Source organism: Hippoglossus stenolepis, chromosome 1, assembly GCF_022539355.2.
Source record: "Hippoglossus stenolepis isolate QCI-W04-F060 chromosome 1, HSTE1.2, whole genome shotgun sequence".
In the NCBI taxonomy this organism is placed as follows: domain Eukaryota; kingdom Metazoa; phylum Chordata; class Actinopteri; order Pleuronectiformes; family Pleuronectidae; genus Hippoglossus; species Hippoglossus stenolepis.
The window spans coordinates 16,021,644-16,037,940 of NC_061483.1; the positions used below are offsets into that span (position 1 = coordinate 16,021,644).

Consider the following 16,297-nt stretch of genomic DNA (forward strand, 5'->3'; position numbering starts at 1 on the left):
CCCTAAACCATTGTCAAGCAGAAACTGAACTGTTCGGATATTTGCCCCAAACGTCAAGCGGACTTACTGTACCCATGTTGTCTGTGCTGTAGCTTGCAACAGACACGTGTGTTGAAGTGTTTCTTGTTTTCGTCAAAATACACACACAAAAATATTTACAGTACATGTATTATTTTTAGATTAGTAAAACTGTATGTTCACATGGTTATGTTTTTTTTTATATCTCAGTCATTGTGGAAGTGGGCACACGTGCACCTATGGCCAGCGACACATGCAGGTTTTTTGTGCTTTGGTACATCTACAACATCTTTTTATGTCTCTCTATTCTGTCTTTTTCCTCTTGTTTTTGAATGTTTATGATTTATGATTATGATTTGTAAAGTCCCAGGAAAAGATCAAGTTGAAAAACTTGCATGGTTGCATCTTCACTCCAAGTTGCTCTGCCATGGACAAATCGACCGCGCTGCCTTGTTCTGTCTAAACGCACCATAAGAGCTCCGTTCAGTATAAAAAAATAACCAGTGTGTAACATTGTATCACAAATTCAATATAATATTAAAAATGAAATAATATTATTTCTGGAAAAACCAAACAAAAGGTTGTTGAAGTTTAAAATTATATATGGGGCAGTATGCAGTCCAAAAATTTTAATAAATGGCAAATCAAAGTAGTTCATCACTGATATTTGTTCTATAATCTCAATACTGTGTCCAGTCAGCCCTGCACATTCATATTCACATACATTTCCTACAGAGCCATACTACAACCACATGTGTTTAAGCTACATTTATCAGAAGGATTGTTAGGATGGCATACATGCTATTGAAAATCTTCTGTCCTCATACTTTGTCTAATACTGTGGACTTTCTGTTTTAGTGTTTTGTTTCGGCTGCATGTTTCTTGGATCTCAAAATTCTACTAATGGCCTCTTCACTGCACGACCACACTGTTATTCTCACAGCCGTACGGTCACATTGAGCTCTATTTAAACAATCTAAGTGCACGGTCTAAAGCGCACAAGCAGACCATCCCTGTGTGCTACAAGTAGTGTGTATGCACATACTGCAACCCGCCTGTGTAAGTGCGTATTACTATTTTAAACATAACAGTTAAATACCCCACCACTGAGGTTGTTGTCGATTGAAAGCACCACGATATTGCAGCAACAACAACAGGCCTGACCACGCCTCATTTTAACACCAACACACCCATGAGTGTTCAGACGGGGCACATGTGCATTTGCTTTTTAAACGACATGGGCACTGGTCCCTCCTTCACCATTGTCAGTGGACTTCACAGTTTTTCCCCGGTGCTTCATGGTTGACGTCACAAACTGAGAAGCTCTCTCAACTCGCTGTCTTGCCAAAACAGCGCATTCATCCGGGTGTCACATTTCCATCACTGCTGATCGGAGCTGATAAAAATACTGCAGAGTCATTTGCCGATTGTATCCTTTCCCATTGTAGACAGAAGCCAGATGTTAGTGGGTATTAGTGGGTTTGGTGACCAGTGGAAAAAGGGCTTGAGTCTGAAACTAGCACAGAACCTTGGGTCACCATCGGCAGCCATGTCTCCCTCCTTTCCTTTTACCACATCTCTCTGTCTTCACTTTTGATTCCTCAGCCTCTTTCCTTCTCCATCATTAACGAGAATGAGGCAAACACAGGGAGGTTGTTGACAGAGCACGGCCGCTGTTGGCTGAGGTTAAACTTTTGCCCAGTGAGGATCGCAGACTGCAGTGTGAGGTTGACTTAGCAAATGTCAGTCCTGTCGATCACAGTTAAAAACACAGACAGCTCTCAGGAGACCCTTTCTGAATGGCAGCTTATTATTTGCTCTAGATATCCCCTAAATGTTCTGATCCTCTGTCGCTGTCCGATAGAAGAAGAGGATTTGTTCTGCAGGATGACAAAGTCAAACTAGACACAGCTACACACACACACACACACGCACACACACACCAAAACCTTTGGCATTTTTGTGAAAAGGTCTTGTCTTTTTTACTTTTAATGGAAGCAAAGAAGTTCATTTTAGCGCGTGCTGCTTTGCCCTTCATGCGATTGAGCCTAAAGGACTTTTAGCTTTTAATTCTTCAATGATTTCAGGACAACAGCACAGTTCAGGACACGGAGACGATGCAGGAGCTCAACAGAGTTGAAAAGGCTGGAAGGATTAATTACTCCGGGCAGCCTCGGGTAACCTTTTTAACTTTGCGCTGTATTAGCCAGTTTTGACGGGGATAGTCACCCCTGTTAGAGGAAGCGCCTTGATATCCATGCTCCTCGTGCTCTTTACGGGGAATGGGTGCGGGGGGAGGGGCCTCTGGATGTCACCCGTCACCTTACCGCTGTGTAATGCAGCTAATTAGCGCTAAGTGTCCTGAACTCTGAAATTTCCAATTACTGCTCCCAGCGAGACCCGGCACTTTTGATGAATGGCAACGAGCTAAAGCGGTTGGCCCTCCTGCAGAGAGGCCACATATATACATGTATGAGGAGGTATTTACGTGCACAGCGTCAATAATAGGAAGATGACATGTTAACCAGCCCTCTTTTCCCACTGAGCTCTAACTACAAGCTGAAATTCTGAAGACCTCGTCTAAGTTGGTCCAAAAAAAACAAAATGTATAAAGAAGCGTCATTGGCTCAGTTTGTTTTGTGCTGTTGCAGATGGTCTTAAGTCACACAGAAGAATCAGACTTATCCCATTCCAAACACTGTGCCTCCAGGAGGATTAGGCCACATCATCAACGCTACTGAGGGGATTCTGCAGTGCACATACACACAGAGTTAAACCCACACTTTTGCACATATTTATGTTGTGAAGAAATACCTACGCCCACATACTGTACACTCCATAGAATTCACTGTAGCACACATAGAAATGTAGGCTATACTGTCTTTCAGTGATTTAAATTCATAGGTTGGAGTTTCAGCCGCTGTGATCTTTTTTTTTCCAGCGTCAAACAGAGGTCAGCTGCATCTGATCAGATTGGATTATACATTATTACATTATGAGGGGATTTTTTTTTATCTGCGACAACAGAACACGGGCAGCTTGATTCATTTATTTACACCCTGTCCTGCAAGATCGCTAAATTAGCAATTAATATAAAAGCTAATTTGGGCTTTTAATCACAGCAGAAACCAGTGTCTGATTTGAAAGGCAGATTATGTTAATCTTTTGTTTCGACAGTCCACGGCAATTAACAGTCTCCCCTCCTCTCCTCAGCTCCTTCCATCTCATCTCGTCTCGTCTCCTTCCTCTCGTCTCCTCTCCTTCCTCTCCTCTCCTCAGCTCCTTCCATCTCATCTCGTCTCCTCTCCTTCCTCTTGTCTCCTCTCCTTCCTCTTGTCTCATCTCCTCTTACAGACAAGATCGAGCCTTTTTTTTTAGTGTGAACCCAAATGCAGGCTGGGCCACATAGCAAGGAAGTGAGATTCGATCACAAGTGGTCACAGGAGACACATTCAGGATGGTCTTTAATACCTGGTGTGAACAGATATACTTAACACTGTCCACTTGTGATCGAGTCTCTCAGAACTCGTGTTAATACCAGGTCTGAACTGGGCAACTGTCTTCTGTCCTATGTGGGAAAGCATTTAAATACACTCTCCTCAATGACTCAGTTGTGTCGAACTGATGTATTTCAGTTTCCCATCAGTTGTAGCGGCTCTCCGGCACATTAAAACACAGGCTGTTTCACGATGACAGTTGAATTGCCACACCTCGTGCCTGCCTTGGCTGATCCTACGAGCCCGCTGCATCAGTCAGGAATGTCCACACCCTGACAGCTGTGGGAGAATCTGACTCATTTCTCTTTCTGTCCCCTTCCTCCTTGTCTCTTCCACAAACTCTCCATTCGCTCATTCTTCGGCTCCTTTCCCCTCCACTTTATCCACTCATGTCGGTAGCGATTTTCCAATACCAGTTTTCCTTTCCCAATACCGATACCTGCACTTTGCGCATCGGCCGATCTTACCGATCAAGTACCAGTGCATTTAAAAAGCTAACAACTTATATAATGTATTTCAACTGCTGTATGCTTCTAACACTGTATGGAAATGATGGTTGCTGTCATGGGTGTATGACCTGGCTCAGGTTAGAACTTCTTTTATTATCTAGTTTGACAGTCATAACTGAAAATACACCACAATTACTACCTTTAAAAAAGCTTTTTTACTGAAGTCTTGCAAATGGTGCATGTCGCCATTTTATTTGTGGGACTTTCCAGCATGAAATATGACCGTATTCCTGACTAACGCTACACTACTGAAAATCACTTCTTCTTCAACACTCTAAAAACAGTGCAGCTGCCGTTTTGGAGCAGCAAAGAAGGGATTTCCAGGAAAAGAAAATTGCAGTTCTATCTGTGTGAAACTAATATACTTTAACTTTAAAGACGTGGTATCAGGTTGGCACATAGATTTGCGTACCCACGGATGCCCGACCCGGCCTTTTTGGAAGTATCCGATGCTGGTATTGGAACATCTCTACCTGTTAAAGAGCTCTTGCACACCTATGAGGCTACATAAAGGATTTATTCTGATCAAAGAGGAAAATGTCTTTCCTCTGTGGTTCACTCTCCAGTTCCCTGTTGTCTGACGCCAGGCACACAGCAGTGGTGGAAGCGTCGCGAAGCACCACGAAATGCTGTCCGCTTCCTAATCGATTGGGCTGTTCACACCGGCGCAATGGTTTCGGCGTCTGTTCGGGCGAATCGTGCCAGAAAACCCACTGAAAATCTATTTTGAACAATATAAATGATATATTATATATGATATTAATGATCAAATATGCATCCCATACTTTAGATTTTCCTGCCGTTCTATTTCCCCGATTTCCCCCCCAAATTTCCCCCTCTGCCCATCCACTGTATATATATGCGCTCAAGATGTAGACATACATGTACTACAGTTATTATCCAGGAAGTCACATGTTAAGTATTAAGTTATTACTTACTCATGACAAATATCAGCTATATGTGTCATTACAAAGTAGCAGAAGAAACAGAATCGCGGGCTGAGCGGCACGGAGAAATGCGCTTCCGGTGTGAATAGCCAGGCGGTTGCTCGCACGAGAATTGGCGCCTCCGCCTCCGGTGTGTCCCTGGCGTGATACGTGTTGCTTCTGAGGCTGCAGCTCTGCTCCCATGATGCAGCAGGTCTCCCCCAGCTGCACTCTCTTAGCCCACTGCTCTCGAGCTCCTCTTTCTGATGGTATGACTGCAATCAAATCTAAAGGGCCGTCAGCCATTCAGAGACACTTAAACCAAAGTGAAGAACGATGAGTGCAATCTGACACATAAACCTCCATATATTTTCAGACTGAATAAATTGCTCTAAGGCCATTATTTAACCTTGATGCATGTAAGGATATAAATCTATGAGCTCCACGAGTTTCCATTACTCCACTGCCTCTCGTGCTACGGCCTGTAGCTGTATATCACTGCCCTGTGGTACATGCAGTATATCCGAATGAAGCAAACCAGTTGGCCAAGCAGTAATGGATGTCAAGGAGCAGATTACATGGTGATGTGTTATTGATCGGCTGCTTTCCTTCACGCCATTGATTAAAGCAGCAGAGTGTGTGATCGCTGCATGTTTAAGTGGGTAATCAGGAAATAATAAAGATGCTCCTTGTCAAATGTTAAGTCTCCCTCAGGATGAAACGTGAAAGCTACCACATGTGTGAAAGTTATTGACTGTATATACCACGATAATTCGGAAGACAATTATTTATAGATGATGCAACCAAATATATATATTTTTTAATATTGTCTGCGATTGAACCAGGGGGATTAAGTCCTTTTTTAAATTATATCACGATAAAAAATGTTGCATCAGTCGATATCGATAATTATCCCAATAAATGTCATATTATTATTTAAGTTTGAAGACAGATTTTTACTCCTGATTGACGATTGTGAGTGTGGTGGAAATTTTGGTCAACAAACGAGGTTCTGAGACAAGTTGTCTTTGTAAATTTATTTGTAAAACGCTTTCTGCAGAAAGGATCACACAGGCAAGGTGGAGGTTGCAAGTGAGATGAAATGTGAAGTGTCTGTGCTCATATTTAAGTGTCTCCTCCTGACCCAAAAATACGAAGAGGGGGCTGTGTGAACGTATTGTTCTGTGTCTGGAACTTATCGTCTGATAAGGTGTGACTGATAGGCTCCATCCTAAATGTGTTGGAGAGGAAATAGTATCATGTATGGTTAGGGTGTCAGCTGAGTTCTTCAAACAAAGGACACACACAGTTAAACCAGAGTAGAGCAAAAGGTCACATGATAAGGTGATATCAGGATCAACTTCTGCAAGACATGAATAGACAATGGGCTCACATGCTAGACAGTGGGTGCACCATAAAGTTTGTGTTGAGCTGTACCCTAGATTGAAATGTCTGCTGTAAGCATAAACTAAGAAGTTATCAAGTAAATTTCCATTACATGAGTCGAGCTTCACTGAACTTTGAATAAACAGGTGAACAGCTCTTTATGCAGCAGCAGTGGCGTAGCTTCGTGGTTTTGTGGACTGAGTCCTGCAGTCGGTCTCTTCTCGCTGCGACTCAGTAACTGCAGGTCACTTTTACTGTTTCAGAAAGAAATCTGCAACCAGCATCACCACAGGCCAAACAAACAGGCAGGTTTAGAACAGACTCTAAACTAGAACAGACTCTAAACTAGAGATAATTGATGATGCGTTGTGATACAAATAACATAAATGATATGACTCCATATGAGCTATAACATACCATACAGTTTTGTTATTAATTTTGACCATGTGCATATTCAGTGTATTTAATGCAGAGGGGCGTAAATGGAGCATCACTCGTGGCTTTAAAAAACAAGAGAGACAGAAGAAGGGATTTTGAATGTGATTGAAATGAAGAGAATAGGAGCGACAGTGATTAAATGAAAGGCTAAGGGGGAGTAGATTAGCTCAGATTTTGTCCTTAGAGAGTGTTTGAGAGGGAGAACAAGCTGCCAGCATCCCCTTCATCTTCCCTTCGTCCCCCATCAAAGCTGCTACGCTTTCATCTTCATCATACTCACCCTCAACATCCCGTGGTGTCTCTGCTCTGTCTCCCTCTGTCTCTCCTCTAACAGTCAGTCCGTGAACACAAATAATATTTTCTGATGTTATAGCTGGGCAACAAGAAAAATCCCAGTTTTTACACAAAATCTAATTTCTTCCTCACACAATTTAGAAATAAACTGAGGTACATCACCTTGGGGTTCTACTTGACAGGTGATCACCTTAATTTTTTTCTTATCCACACTAGATAATGGAGTGAGGTCAATGCAGAGCAATGTGCTTCCTGTGCTTTGTCGTAGTTAGTTTGAACCATAGACTGTATTTAAAGATGGACGACATAAATGCTCCCCAAAAGCCAAAGCATCTTGATCTCCGCCTGGTGGGTGGCTGCAGTATAGTTCTCCTCCATGTTAGTTGATGGGAGATGGATCAAACTAAAAAGTGAAAGTACACGTGGAATAGATTTTTCTCAAAGATGATTTCTGACATTTGAAGTAGTTCTTACTTAAACTACATTTACTTTTCGAGCAATTTTTGTTTCAATCATTTGATGCTTTAAAAACGGGGTGAAACATAATGATTGACAGCTGAGATTGGCTCGGGATTGGTCAAGCATGTGTATTGTCTGGACCCCAATACCTCGATTGCTATACTGGCAGCGTTTGTCCGGGATATTTTGACATTTCTGGAGAGAGGGAGGAAGTAGAGACGTGTCATTCATATTTATATACAGTCTCTGGTTTGAACCAGCTGAAAGAAAACTGTGACTCATCAGCTCAGTGTGTGGATAAATATCTCAACACTCTAAAGGAGAGAACATCTCATCATCAAACTGATTCTTAACAGGCGAAGACATGGCTGGATGAAAGAGGAGAAGATCTGGTTTTCTGAGTTTTACTGTTTTACGGCATATCTTTGGAACCTGTCCTGTTTATTACACTGTTCATTTTGAGAGAGCAAAACGTGAGCATCAGATCCTTTGGTAGCAACAGACATTAGGAACGCCTCTTTGTAATCACGACCAACTGACACAACATCATTCACAGCCTGTCTGCATTTGTTCATGTGACTAATAATGTAACAACAGGTGTGGGTACAGTGCATAATGGAACACAATGGGGAGCCTATAAACACTAATAAAAACGCCAACACATGTATAACATGAGACTTGCGATCATAAATCTGTTGCCACATTGCTCGATGGGAGTTTTCCCGACACACAAACAATGTGTTTCTATATTAATAGATGGGGGGCAGCATGGTGGTACAGTGGTTTGCACTGTTTCCTTTACAGCAAGAAGGGTTTTGGTTTGAAACCCATGCAGTTTGGCCTGGGTCTTTCCGCCCCGTGCCCACGTGGGTTTTCCTGCATAGATTCAATATATTCTCCTCTCAATGGCTCATTACTAGTGATGAATGCAATATTCACACCTGCTTTTTATATGATCTGGAAATCCATCATACTTCACCTGCCGCTTCCAACCTGATTTAGGGACAAACTTATGTTAAAATAAATCTGAATTCTCAGTGGAGCACAGTCGTTAAACACGTCTGTCCTTCACCGCATGCAAATGTAAATTAATGGCCATCACATTTTCATGGAAGAGAGCGAGCGAGAGAGAAAGAGAGTGAGAGAGGGAGGGAGAGAAGGGGAAGAACATAATAGGTGTTGAAATGAAGTAACTGGAACTAATTCGTTCTTTGTACTATGACGAATGACACAAAATTTCATTAATTCTGGGAGGTTTTAGTGTAACGCTGCACTTTGCTTCATGGATTGTATGAGTAATATATCTGACAGTAGGTGTGTGTATCTGTGCACACCTAATTACACAAAGTCACGGGTGTGCGGGAACATGATGTGCATGTACAGGAGATGTGTAAAGAAAGATTACGTTGTCATTAGCTGCTGCGATGAGAAAAATGGGACAAGCTCCCACTCAAACTCCAAGATTTACCTTCAAATCCATTCAAGGCACCGAGGATTGATGCAGATGTGGCTCTTCACTTGGGTGAGATTTTGCTATTGTTAGCTGAAATCTACTTAGCAAGACGTTCAGATAGAACCTAAACTTAGCTGCTGCTTTTAAGATGTTTTTCTAAATCCAGCAGCAGGTCTACATTTGTGGCACTTCTGATGTAATGGAATAAAACAGACACAAACCTTGGTCTGCTTTTCGCCATCTCTGTGGTTACTTTCAGGCAACAGCTGGATTTCTGCTGTTGCTCACTATCATTTGTAAACATACTGTTAACTTTCATAATCATTTAACTGTCCAGTCTGATTACTAAGAGCTGGTAGTGATTGTAAGAAATGATGATTTGATGTCACCACAATCAAGAAAACAAGAATCACACATTAAGTGTCACTTTGATTTATTGTCAGTGAGATTTAAATTGCATCTGTCAAGGCTCTAAGCCAATTGAACTACATCTATAATATTTCATCTCACACAGTTTCTCTCTCACACACACACCTTAAAGGTTTTTCTGATGGGTTTCTGCCTTTGGTGGTTGTTCCGTGTGCACGATGGAGGAAATCTTTGTTCACAAAAAGCAACTTGTCTTTGCCTAATGCACAAACACACTCACACACACACACACACACACACACATGCACATACACACAGGCATGCTGAGGCTGAAATGATTTATGGCCAGCCATGATAATGGATTGCTTTGGCACTTGAGAAATTATGAAAAAGAAATTAATTAGCCTTTAGTGACCCTGCTGTCCATCTACCTCTCTCTCTCTCTCCTCCTCCCTCCTCCCTCTCTCACACACACACACACACACACACACACACACACACACACACACACACACACACACACACACACACACACACACACACACACACACACACACACGTTTTTAGCTATGCTCAGGATACACAGTGACCCTGGCACTTGGCTGCTCAGTGTGGATGTAAATACAGTCCAAATGGAGGCTACGCTTACCTGTCACAGATTTATCTACAATGGATCACATTTAAATATCTGTTAATTACAGATATTTACGGCACCACGGTGACATTTCCAATGACCCAACTATCATTACAAATTAATAACCTAATATGTTATTTAACATATAACATCTAACAGTTATTTAACATTTATTGCTAATAATTGATGTAAAGAGTAAAGTAGAAGTGAAATCCTGCAAAGTGTAATATATTCAGCCTAATTAAAATAACAACAAATACAGGGATAAAAACAGAATAAAAGCTTCACATTACAAAATGTATTTACTGCGAACAAATATGAATTATTCTGTCTGCTTCTAAGCCCAGAAGACTCCACTGTGATGAAGGTAAACGTGTGAACGCCACTGGGACAGGAACAGGCAGAGAGTGAACAGCAGCTTAGTTCTCCCTCAGAGAGGATTTCGGAGAATAGCTGTTATTTTCTCTCTCTCTCTTCAGGCAGACTTCACTTAGAGAACAGAAAGCTCGGCTCAGCTGAGGAGCTGTGGAGTTATGCTGCTCTCCTCCTCTGTTCTCGTGCCTCTCCGTGTTTTCTTAGCTGGTGGAGGGTGAAAAAGAAGAATTTACCTGAAATACACACCTCTTTATTTTATGTCCTGGAAAGCATATGAATCAATATGTTTCAAATGGTTTGACAAAATGAGCTAAAACAACACATTTCACTATTTCAAAGTGTGAAGGCAGAACTTAAGTTGGATCCTTGGCACACGTGTAGTTCAGACATGAGCACTTGTTATAAATAATTTGGCAGTGACCTCTGAAAACCAGCTGGTATGAGACAGAGAAGTGTCCCGGAGAGTAACACTGGAGGAGACATGATTACAGTCCACTCCAAAATAGGTCCACACTTCAGATCCACACAAACACACAGAGGTTGAGAGGTTTGGTCTTCTCCCAACGCTGACATGTTTGTCTTTGTATATTTGTACAAGTGTGTAATTCTGTCTGTGCAATTCGGTTTTAGTCCCCTGATGTTCGTCTCATGGAGGAGATGAGCATCAGGGGACTGCAGCCACAAACTCTCGCTCTGTGACAGATACAAAGATGTCAAGGACAGTGAGTGTGTTATGTAACTCTCCCGAAATAAGTCACCTGAACAATCGTGTTGTTTTCATTTCAATATTTTGTGGAATACGAGCTGTTATATCTCTAAAATAGCTCTAAAATGTGTCTGATCTCATCTGTTAACGCAAATTGCTCAATAGTTTTCACTTTGTTGTCTGGCAACTTTATTTCGTTTTTTCATATTTGCTGACCTTTAAACATAAACAATATTTTTATTAACAATTATTCACATGACTTGTATGTCCAATGTTTCACCCATATGGTGACAAACCCACAAACATCATTGGACGCTGCACTTCCTCTCTGTTTTGTATCTTACAACTTATTGTCTTGGTTTTCTCAGCCACTAGTTTAGTGTCTTGTTTCTCCTTCTCTCCTCAGCAGAGTTTTTACCTGTAGCAGGCAGCTTTACTTAACAAAGAAGCTCTGATAAACCCACTGTGCAAAACCTGCCTATAGCACCAAACAGCAGACAGACTAAAGCCGTGGCAGGCTGAAATTTCTAGGGAAAAATAGATGACAGTGTGAAAAAAACAATGTGAATCTGCAGACCCCTTGGCATTATGGCAGCTGTTGTAAGAGTATGTAACAGCTAAAGAATGTAAGTTGTTTCCCTCAGGAGTTGGTGGAGACCAAAATTGGAGTTATAAGAGAGTGGATATTGGACTTTGTTTGTCAGGTGTATAGAGACTTGACTTTGAATTAACGTGAAATGCTTCGGCATTTTATGTTTCATCTTAAAAGGTGAAATGTATTATTTTTCTGTTAGCCCCAGGTGCCCAGAAAGGGTATTGCGGGGTTTACATTATATTTGCAGAATCGAAGAATATGAGAAAACATTTCTATGTACTGATTCAGTACCTGTCAATGAAACCCGGTGTGCAGGAATATTTACTTAATCACATTTACAATGCCTGAAATCCTTATCTTGCAAGTAAAACAATTTAATTGAACTGAATTGATTTGAATGTAATTGAACGGAAGTGAATTGAAGACTGGTTGAGGGAGAACTGGAGAGAGTGAGGTCAGTTTGAAACGAAGGGAAAGCATGACAGATAAGTGAAAGAATGACAAAGACAGATAGAGAGAGTGAGTCAGCGAGGGAGACAAAGAGAGAGACACGGGGAGGGAGAGCAACATGGAGGGATTATTAGCGACTCTGCGCTGGGATTAGGGAGGAATGCTGAGGTCTGACACACCAGAATGTTCGCTTTGGCTTAGTGTCACTTTTCTCTCCTCCACTTCCTCCGGTTCTTTCCTCAGGTACACATCAGCTACCACCTCGTATAAGTTCAGCCCTGTCACATCACTCACCTGCCACCGATTCTCCCACAAACACACACGCATGCCTCACAGCTTGCCTCACTAAGCTGATACGTGCACAGAGGTGTTTAGTGGGTGGTACAGTTGGAGCATGAGACAATTTTTATGGATTTTCCAGCTTTGATGTTGCAGCAGAACAAATCCAATGTCTTTTTCCAGCTGGCTGGAGATCATGAACACTGTATTCTTTCCAGATGAAGTGATAGCACCATATAACCCTGCTGCAGCTCAAACACACACACACACTTTTAAACACTGACACGCCAACCAAGCTTGCTGTGTGTTAAGAGAAATCTGTGAAAGCTGAGTAAAAGTGTATCATGTAACTTCGACAAATACTTTTTCTAACCACCTCCTCCTTCTTTGTCTCCCTCTCCACCTCTCCTGCAGATCTGAGTTCGACCTGGACTACGACAGCTATCACGAGGACTACTATGACAGGTACTGTCAGAGAGCTATGCATGGCAGCTCACACACCTTATTGCTTGTGTGTCACAGGAGGCTAAAGAGGATGAGGCTGAAGCACATTCTTCATCCCTGCTGTCTTCAGTCGTTTCTGCTTCCCATCGCGGTCTGCTGCGCAACTGTCAGTCATCCGCCCTCTGCTTACGCTGTTGCCTGTTACTGCTTAAACAGCCAGCAGCTCACTCATCACATTCACCCACATGTGGACATGGAAATATGCAGACATACACAAAATAAATTGATGTCCTCAGGCAGTGACAGTCAAACACTTAAATGTCATGAGATGTTGTCCATAGACTACTGGCTGGGCCATTAACCGAAAATGTATCAAGACTGACATTTATAACCTCTAAACATTAATCTTGCTCATGTCAGTTAATTTGGTTAATGCTTCCCCCAATGCGTGCATTTATGAACTGTCGGGTTTACACTACGTTCATTTTGCAGTGGCGTGTTACCCTGACGCATATTCAGGGGGGATTAGATCACGACCCGGTGGGGAGGGGATAATCGTTAATTAATCGTAATAGAGGTTAAAGTTTGAAATAATGGTAAGATTGATTTAAAGTCATATTGCCCAGCCCCATACTGTATATAAATATGGACAAATTGTCTCCACTTCCTCCCACTATCCATAAATGAAGCCATAATATCCCAGATTCATACGCTGCCTTCTTGTGCCGATGACGTGAACGAGGGATGGAACCACTATATCTAGTTCCTGCTGATGCACGCAGTCGACCAATCAGTCTCAGCTGTCAAGCACAGCGCTTTTATCGCATCAAATAACTAAACCTAACTGAGCAGAAAAATGTGTACTTGAACATAAATCGACGTGACAAGAACTACCTAAAATGACTCAACAACTGATTTCCATTCTGTACCTTACCATAAAGGTTAAGTCATGAGGCAGTCCTGGTACATACTGATGTTTTAAATGGCTATTTTCTTTGTCAGTGTGAAAAGTTAAGTTATTTGTGCAATTGACTCGTCAACCAAAAGTTACAAAACCAGTTTCTGAATCACTGCAACATAAACTGCTTTTTTTCCTGGTGTCCAGACTTAAAAGTAGAAAAAAGAATAATTTTCACCAAAAGACCTTTTCACTTTCCATTGACTTTATTTAAACCAAGCAAGGCTTGAAACGACTGAAGCAGATTTGTTTTCAGTCAGTCTAATAGTAGATTGAAAATGAATGCCAAACTTCACGGCCTGTGTTGAAAAATGTCACAGGTTATAAGCCACTGTCACTTCAGGTTAAGTTCTTCGTAGAAATGCTGTGGAAACAACAACAACCAGACATTAGGGTTATGTAATGCTCCATGTAGATACTGAAACTGAGCATATTATTTGGGACTCACTGTGCATTCACAGGCTCCTGGGATGGTCCGCTTTCCCAAGTTGTGAAGGCATTCTTCTGTGGACGCTGTAAACAAAATGTGTTGTATTTATTGGTTTAAAGCATTTAAACAACACCTTACCAATATTTGAATAATAATGAAGAGCAAAGAAAAGGTTCAGGTGTGACAGGAGTATAAATAATTTCTAACAAATGCACGTTAATCATAAAAACGTCTGTATTGGCTAAAAAGTGGTTTTAGGTGCTTGTGAGAGATGAACACTCAACACGCAAGTTAAACATTAGGAGCTACCATTCAGAGCTGATTGTAAAATTATATTCATTGGTTTATAAGTGATGACGTCAGCAACTGGTGTACCAACATTTTTGCAGACTTTCCGGGGTTGTGGTTCTGACTTGAGGCGGCGTTCCAGTGATTTTTCCCAGTGGTAAACAAACTTCTTCTGATTATTTCAGACACCACCATCAGTTGGTTTACAATCTGTGAGAATGAGCAGAATAGATTCTTGTGCCGTGTAGAGTAAAGTGCAGTGGTTACATGGCTGAAGTATTCAGACTGAGCTCTGTGCTATTGGTCCTTGACTGAAATTGCTCAGGGACCCTCCTGCATCCCCCAGGCCTCACTCATAAACACTCCACTCAGCAGATCTGAATAAAACTTACACTTACACTTACACACACACACACACACACACACACACACACACACACACACACACACACACACACACACACACACACACACACACACACAGACACACACACACACACACACAATGCAAGATACACCTCATTCCACTGCCTCTTTCTCGAACATATCGACGCTCTGATGCTCTAAGTATTAACCGTCATCTTTTTTCGTTTGCTTTGCTTTGCTCTGCATTTTTCTGCCTTCGCTCCGGGGGGAATACTCGCCTCGGATTTTTAATTTGTTTTTAACACAGTGCATGATTATTTCCCATTCTGTTAGCTAGCACCACTGACAGCTGTGTGTGGATATTTATGTGTGTGTACGCACACATGTGTTTGCCTCGGGGTGAGGTGGAGACAGTGTGTGTGGGGAGGAGAGAAATGACTGTTTTTGTCTGCTGTCCTCTTGAGCAAACAATGGAGAAAAGTGTCTTTCAGCACACAGATAACAGTCCGAGTTTACAAAGCGGCTTTTGGTGTGGGGTCTAATCCATAGAGACAAACTCTCTCTCACACGCACTCACACACTTTTCTGTAATCCTCGCTCGTCTACAGTCTCTCATTGTCTGAGCCGCCATTCTCTGAGATGACACTTCAAAGTCGGTGTAACAGCACATTGTCTATCTGCCCCTGCAAACTGCTCTAAAGTACTTTAAACTCCCATAAGTATTTGGTCTCTGCTCAAAGCCTCTAATCTTACACACTTCTGGTGGTCTAACACACTTCATCCTTATGTGACACTGCCATACCTGTGTGTCTGTGTGTGTATTAGAGCCCGACTGATATGGAGATTGAACATAGAGATGGACAACGCATCTCCCCTTCCTCCCACTAGCCAGAAATGTAACCAAAATATCCCAGATACGAACGCTGCCATCTTGCGCTGATTTCATTCGGAGACAGAGTCTGCGTAGTAGCGATCAGGGTGTGGAGCCGCGGTGGCAAGGTGCTATCGATACACGCACAAGTCACTCTCAGCTGTCAATCATGACGTTTTTACACCATTTTAATAGCATGAAACAACTAATTTGACTGTTTAGTTTGATCCATATCCCACCCACTAACATGGATGACCTATACTGCAACAAGCCACCAGGTGGCGATCGAGATGCTTCAGCTTCACTTTTTGGGAGCAGCCATTTTGTCCATCTTTATCTACAGTCTGTGGTATTAGGGAGTAAAGAATTAGCGATACCGACATATCAGCCAATGTTTTTACTGTATTTTTAAAAGATTGGTATATGTCGTTATCAAACTCTTATGACAAAGAAATGTAATTGAAGTTTAACCATGAATTTCATTATTAATAACTGTAATTACAAAAATACAACTAAATATATAGAACCTGAATTAAAACATTTTATGTTAAA

General features: G+C 41.8%; 1 protein-coding gene across 3 annotated transcripts in view; it reads left to right on the forward strand.

Moving 5' to 3' along the window:
- The window catches only part of si:dkey-234i14.2 (heterogeneous nuclear ribonucleoprotein C), a 54,879-nt gene that overhangs the window by 31,038 nt on the left and 7,544 nt on the right, over positions 1-16,297 (forward strand). For all 3 annotated transcript variants that reach the window (XM_047340619.1, XM_035160873.2, XM_035160882.2), the window contains one exon: positions 12,803-12,853. In XM_047340619.1, coding sequence (XP_047196575.1) covers positions 12,803-12,853 — 51 coding nt within the window. The remainder of the gene's footprint in view (positions 1-12,802; positions 12,854-16,297) is intronic.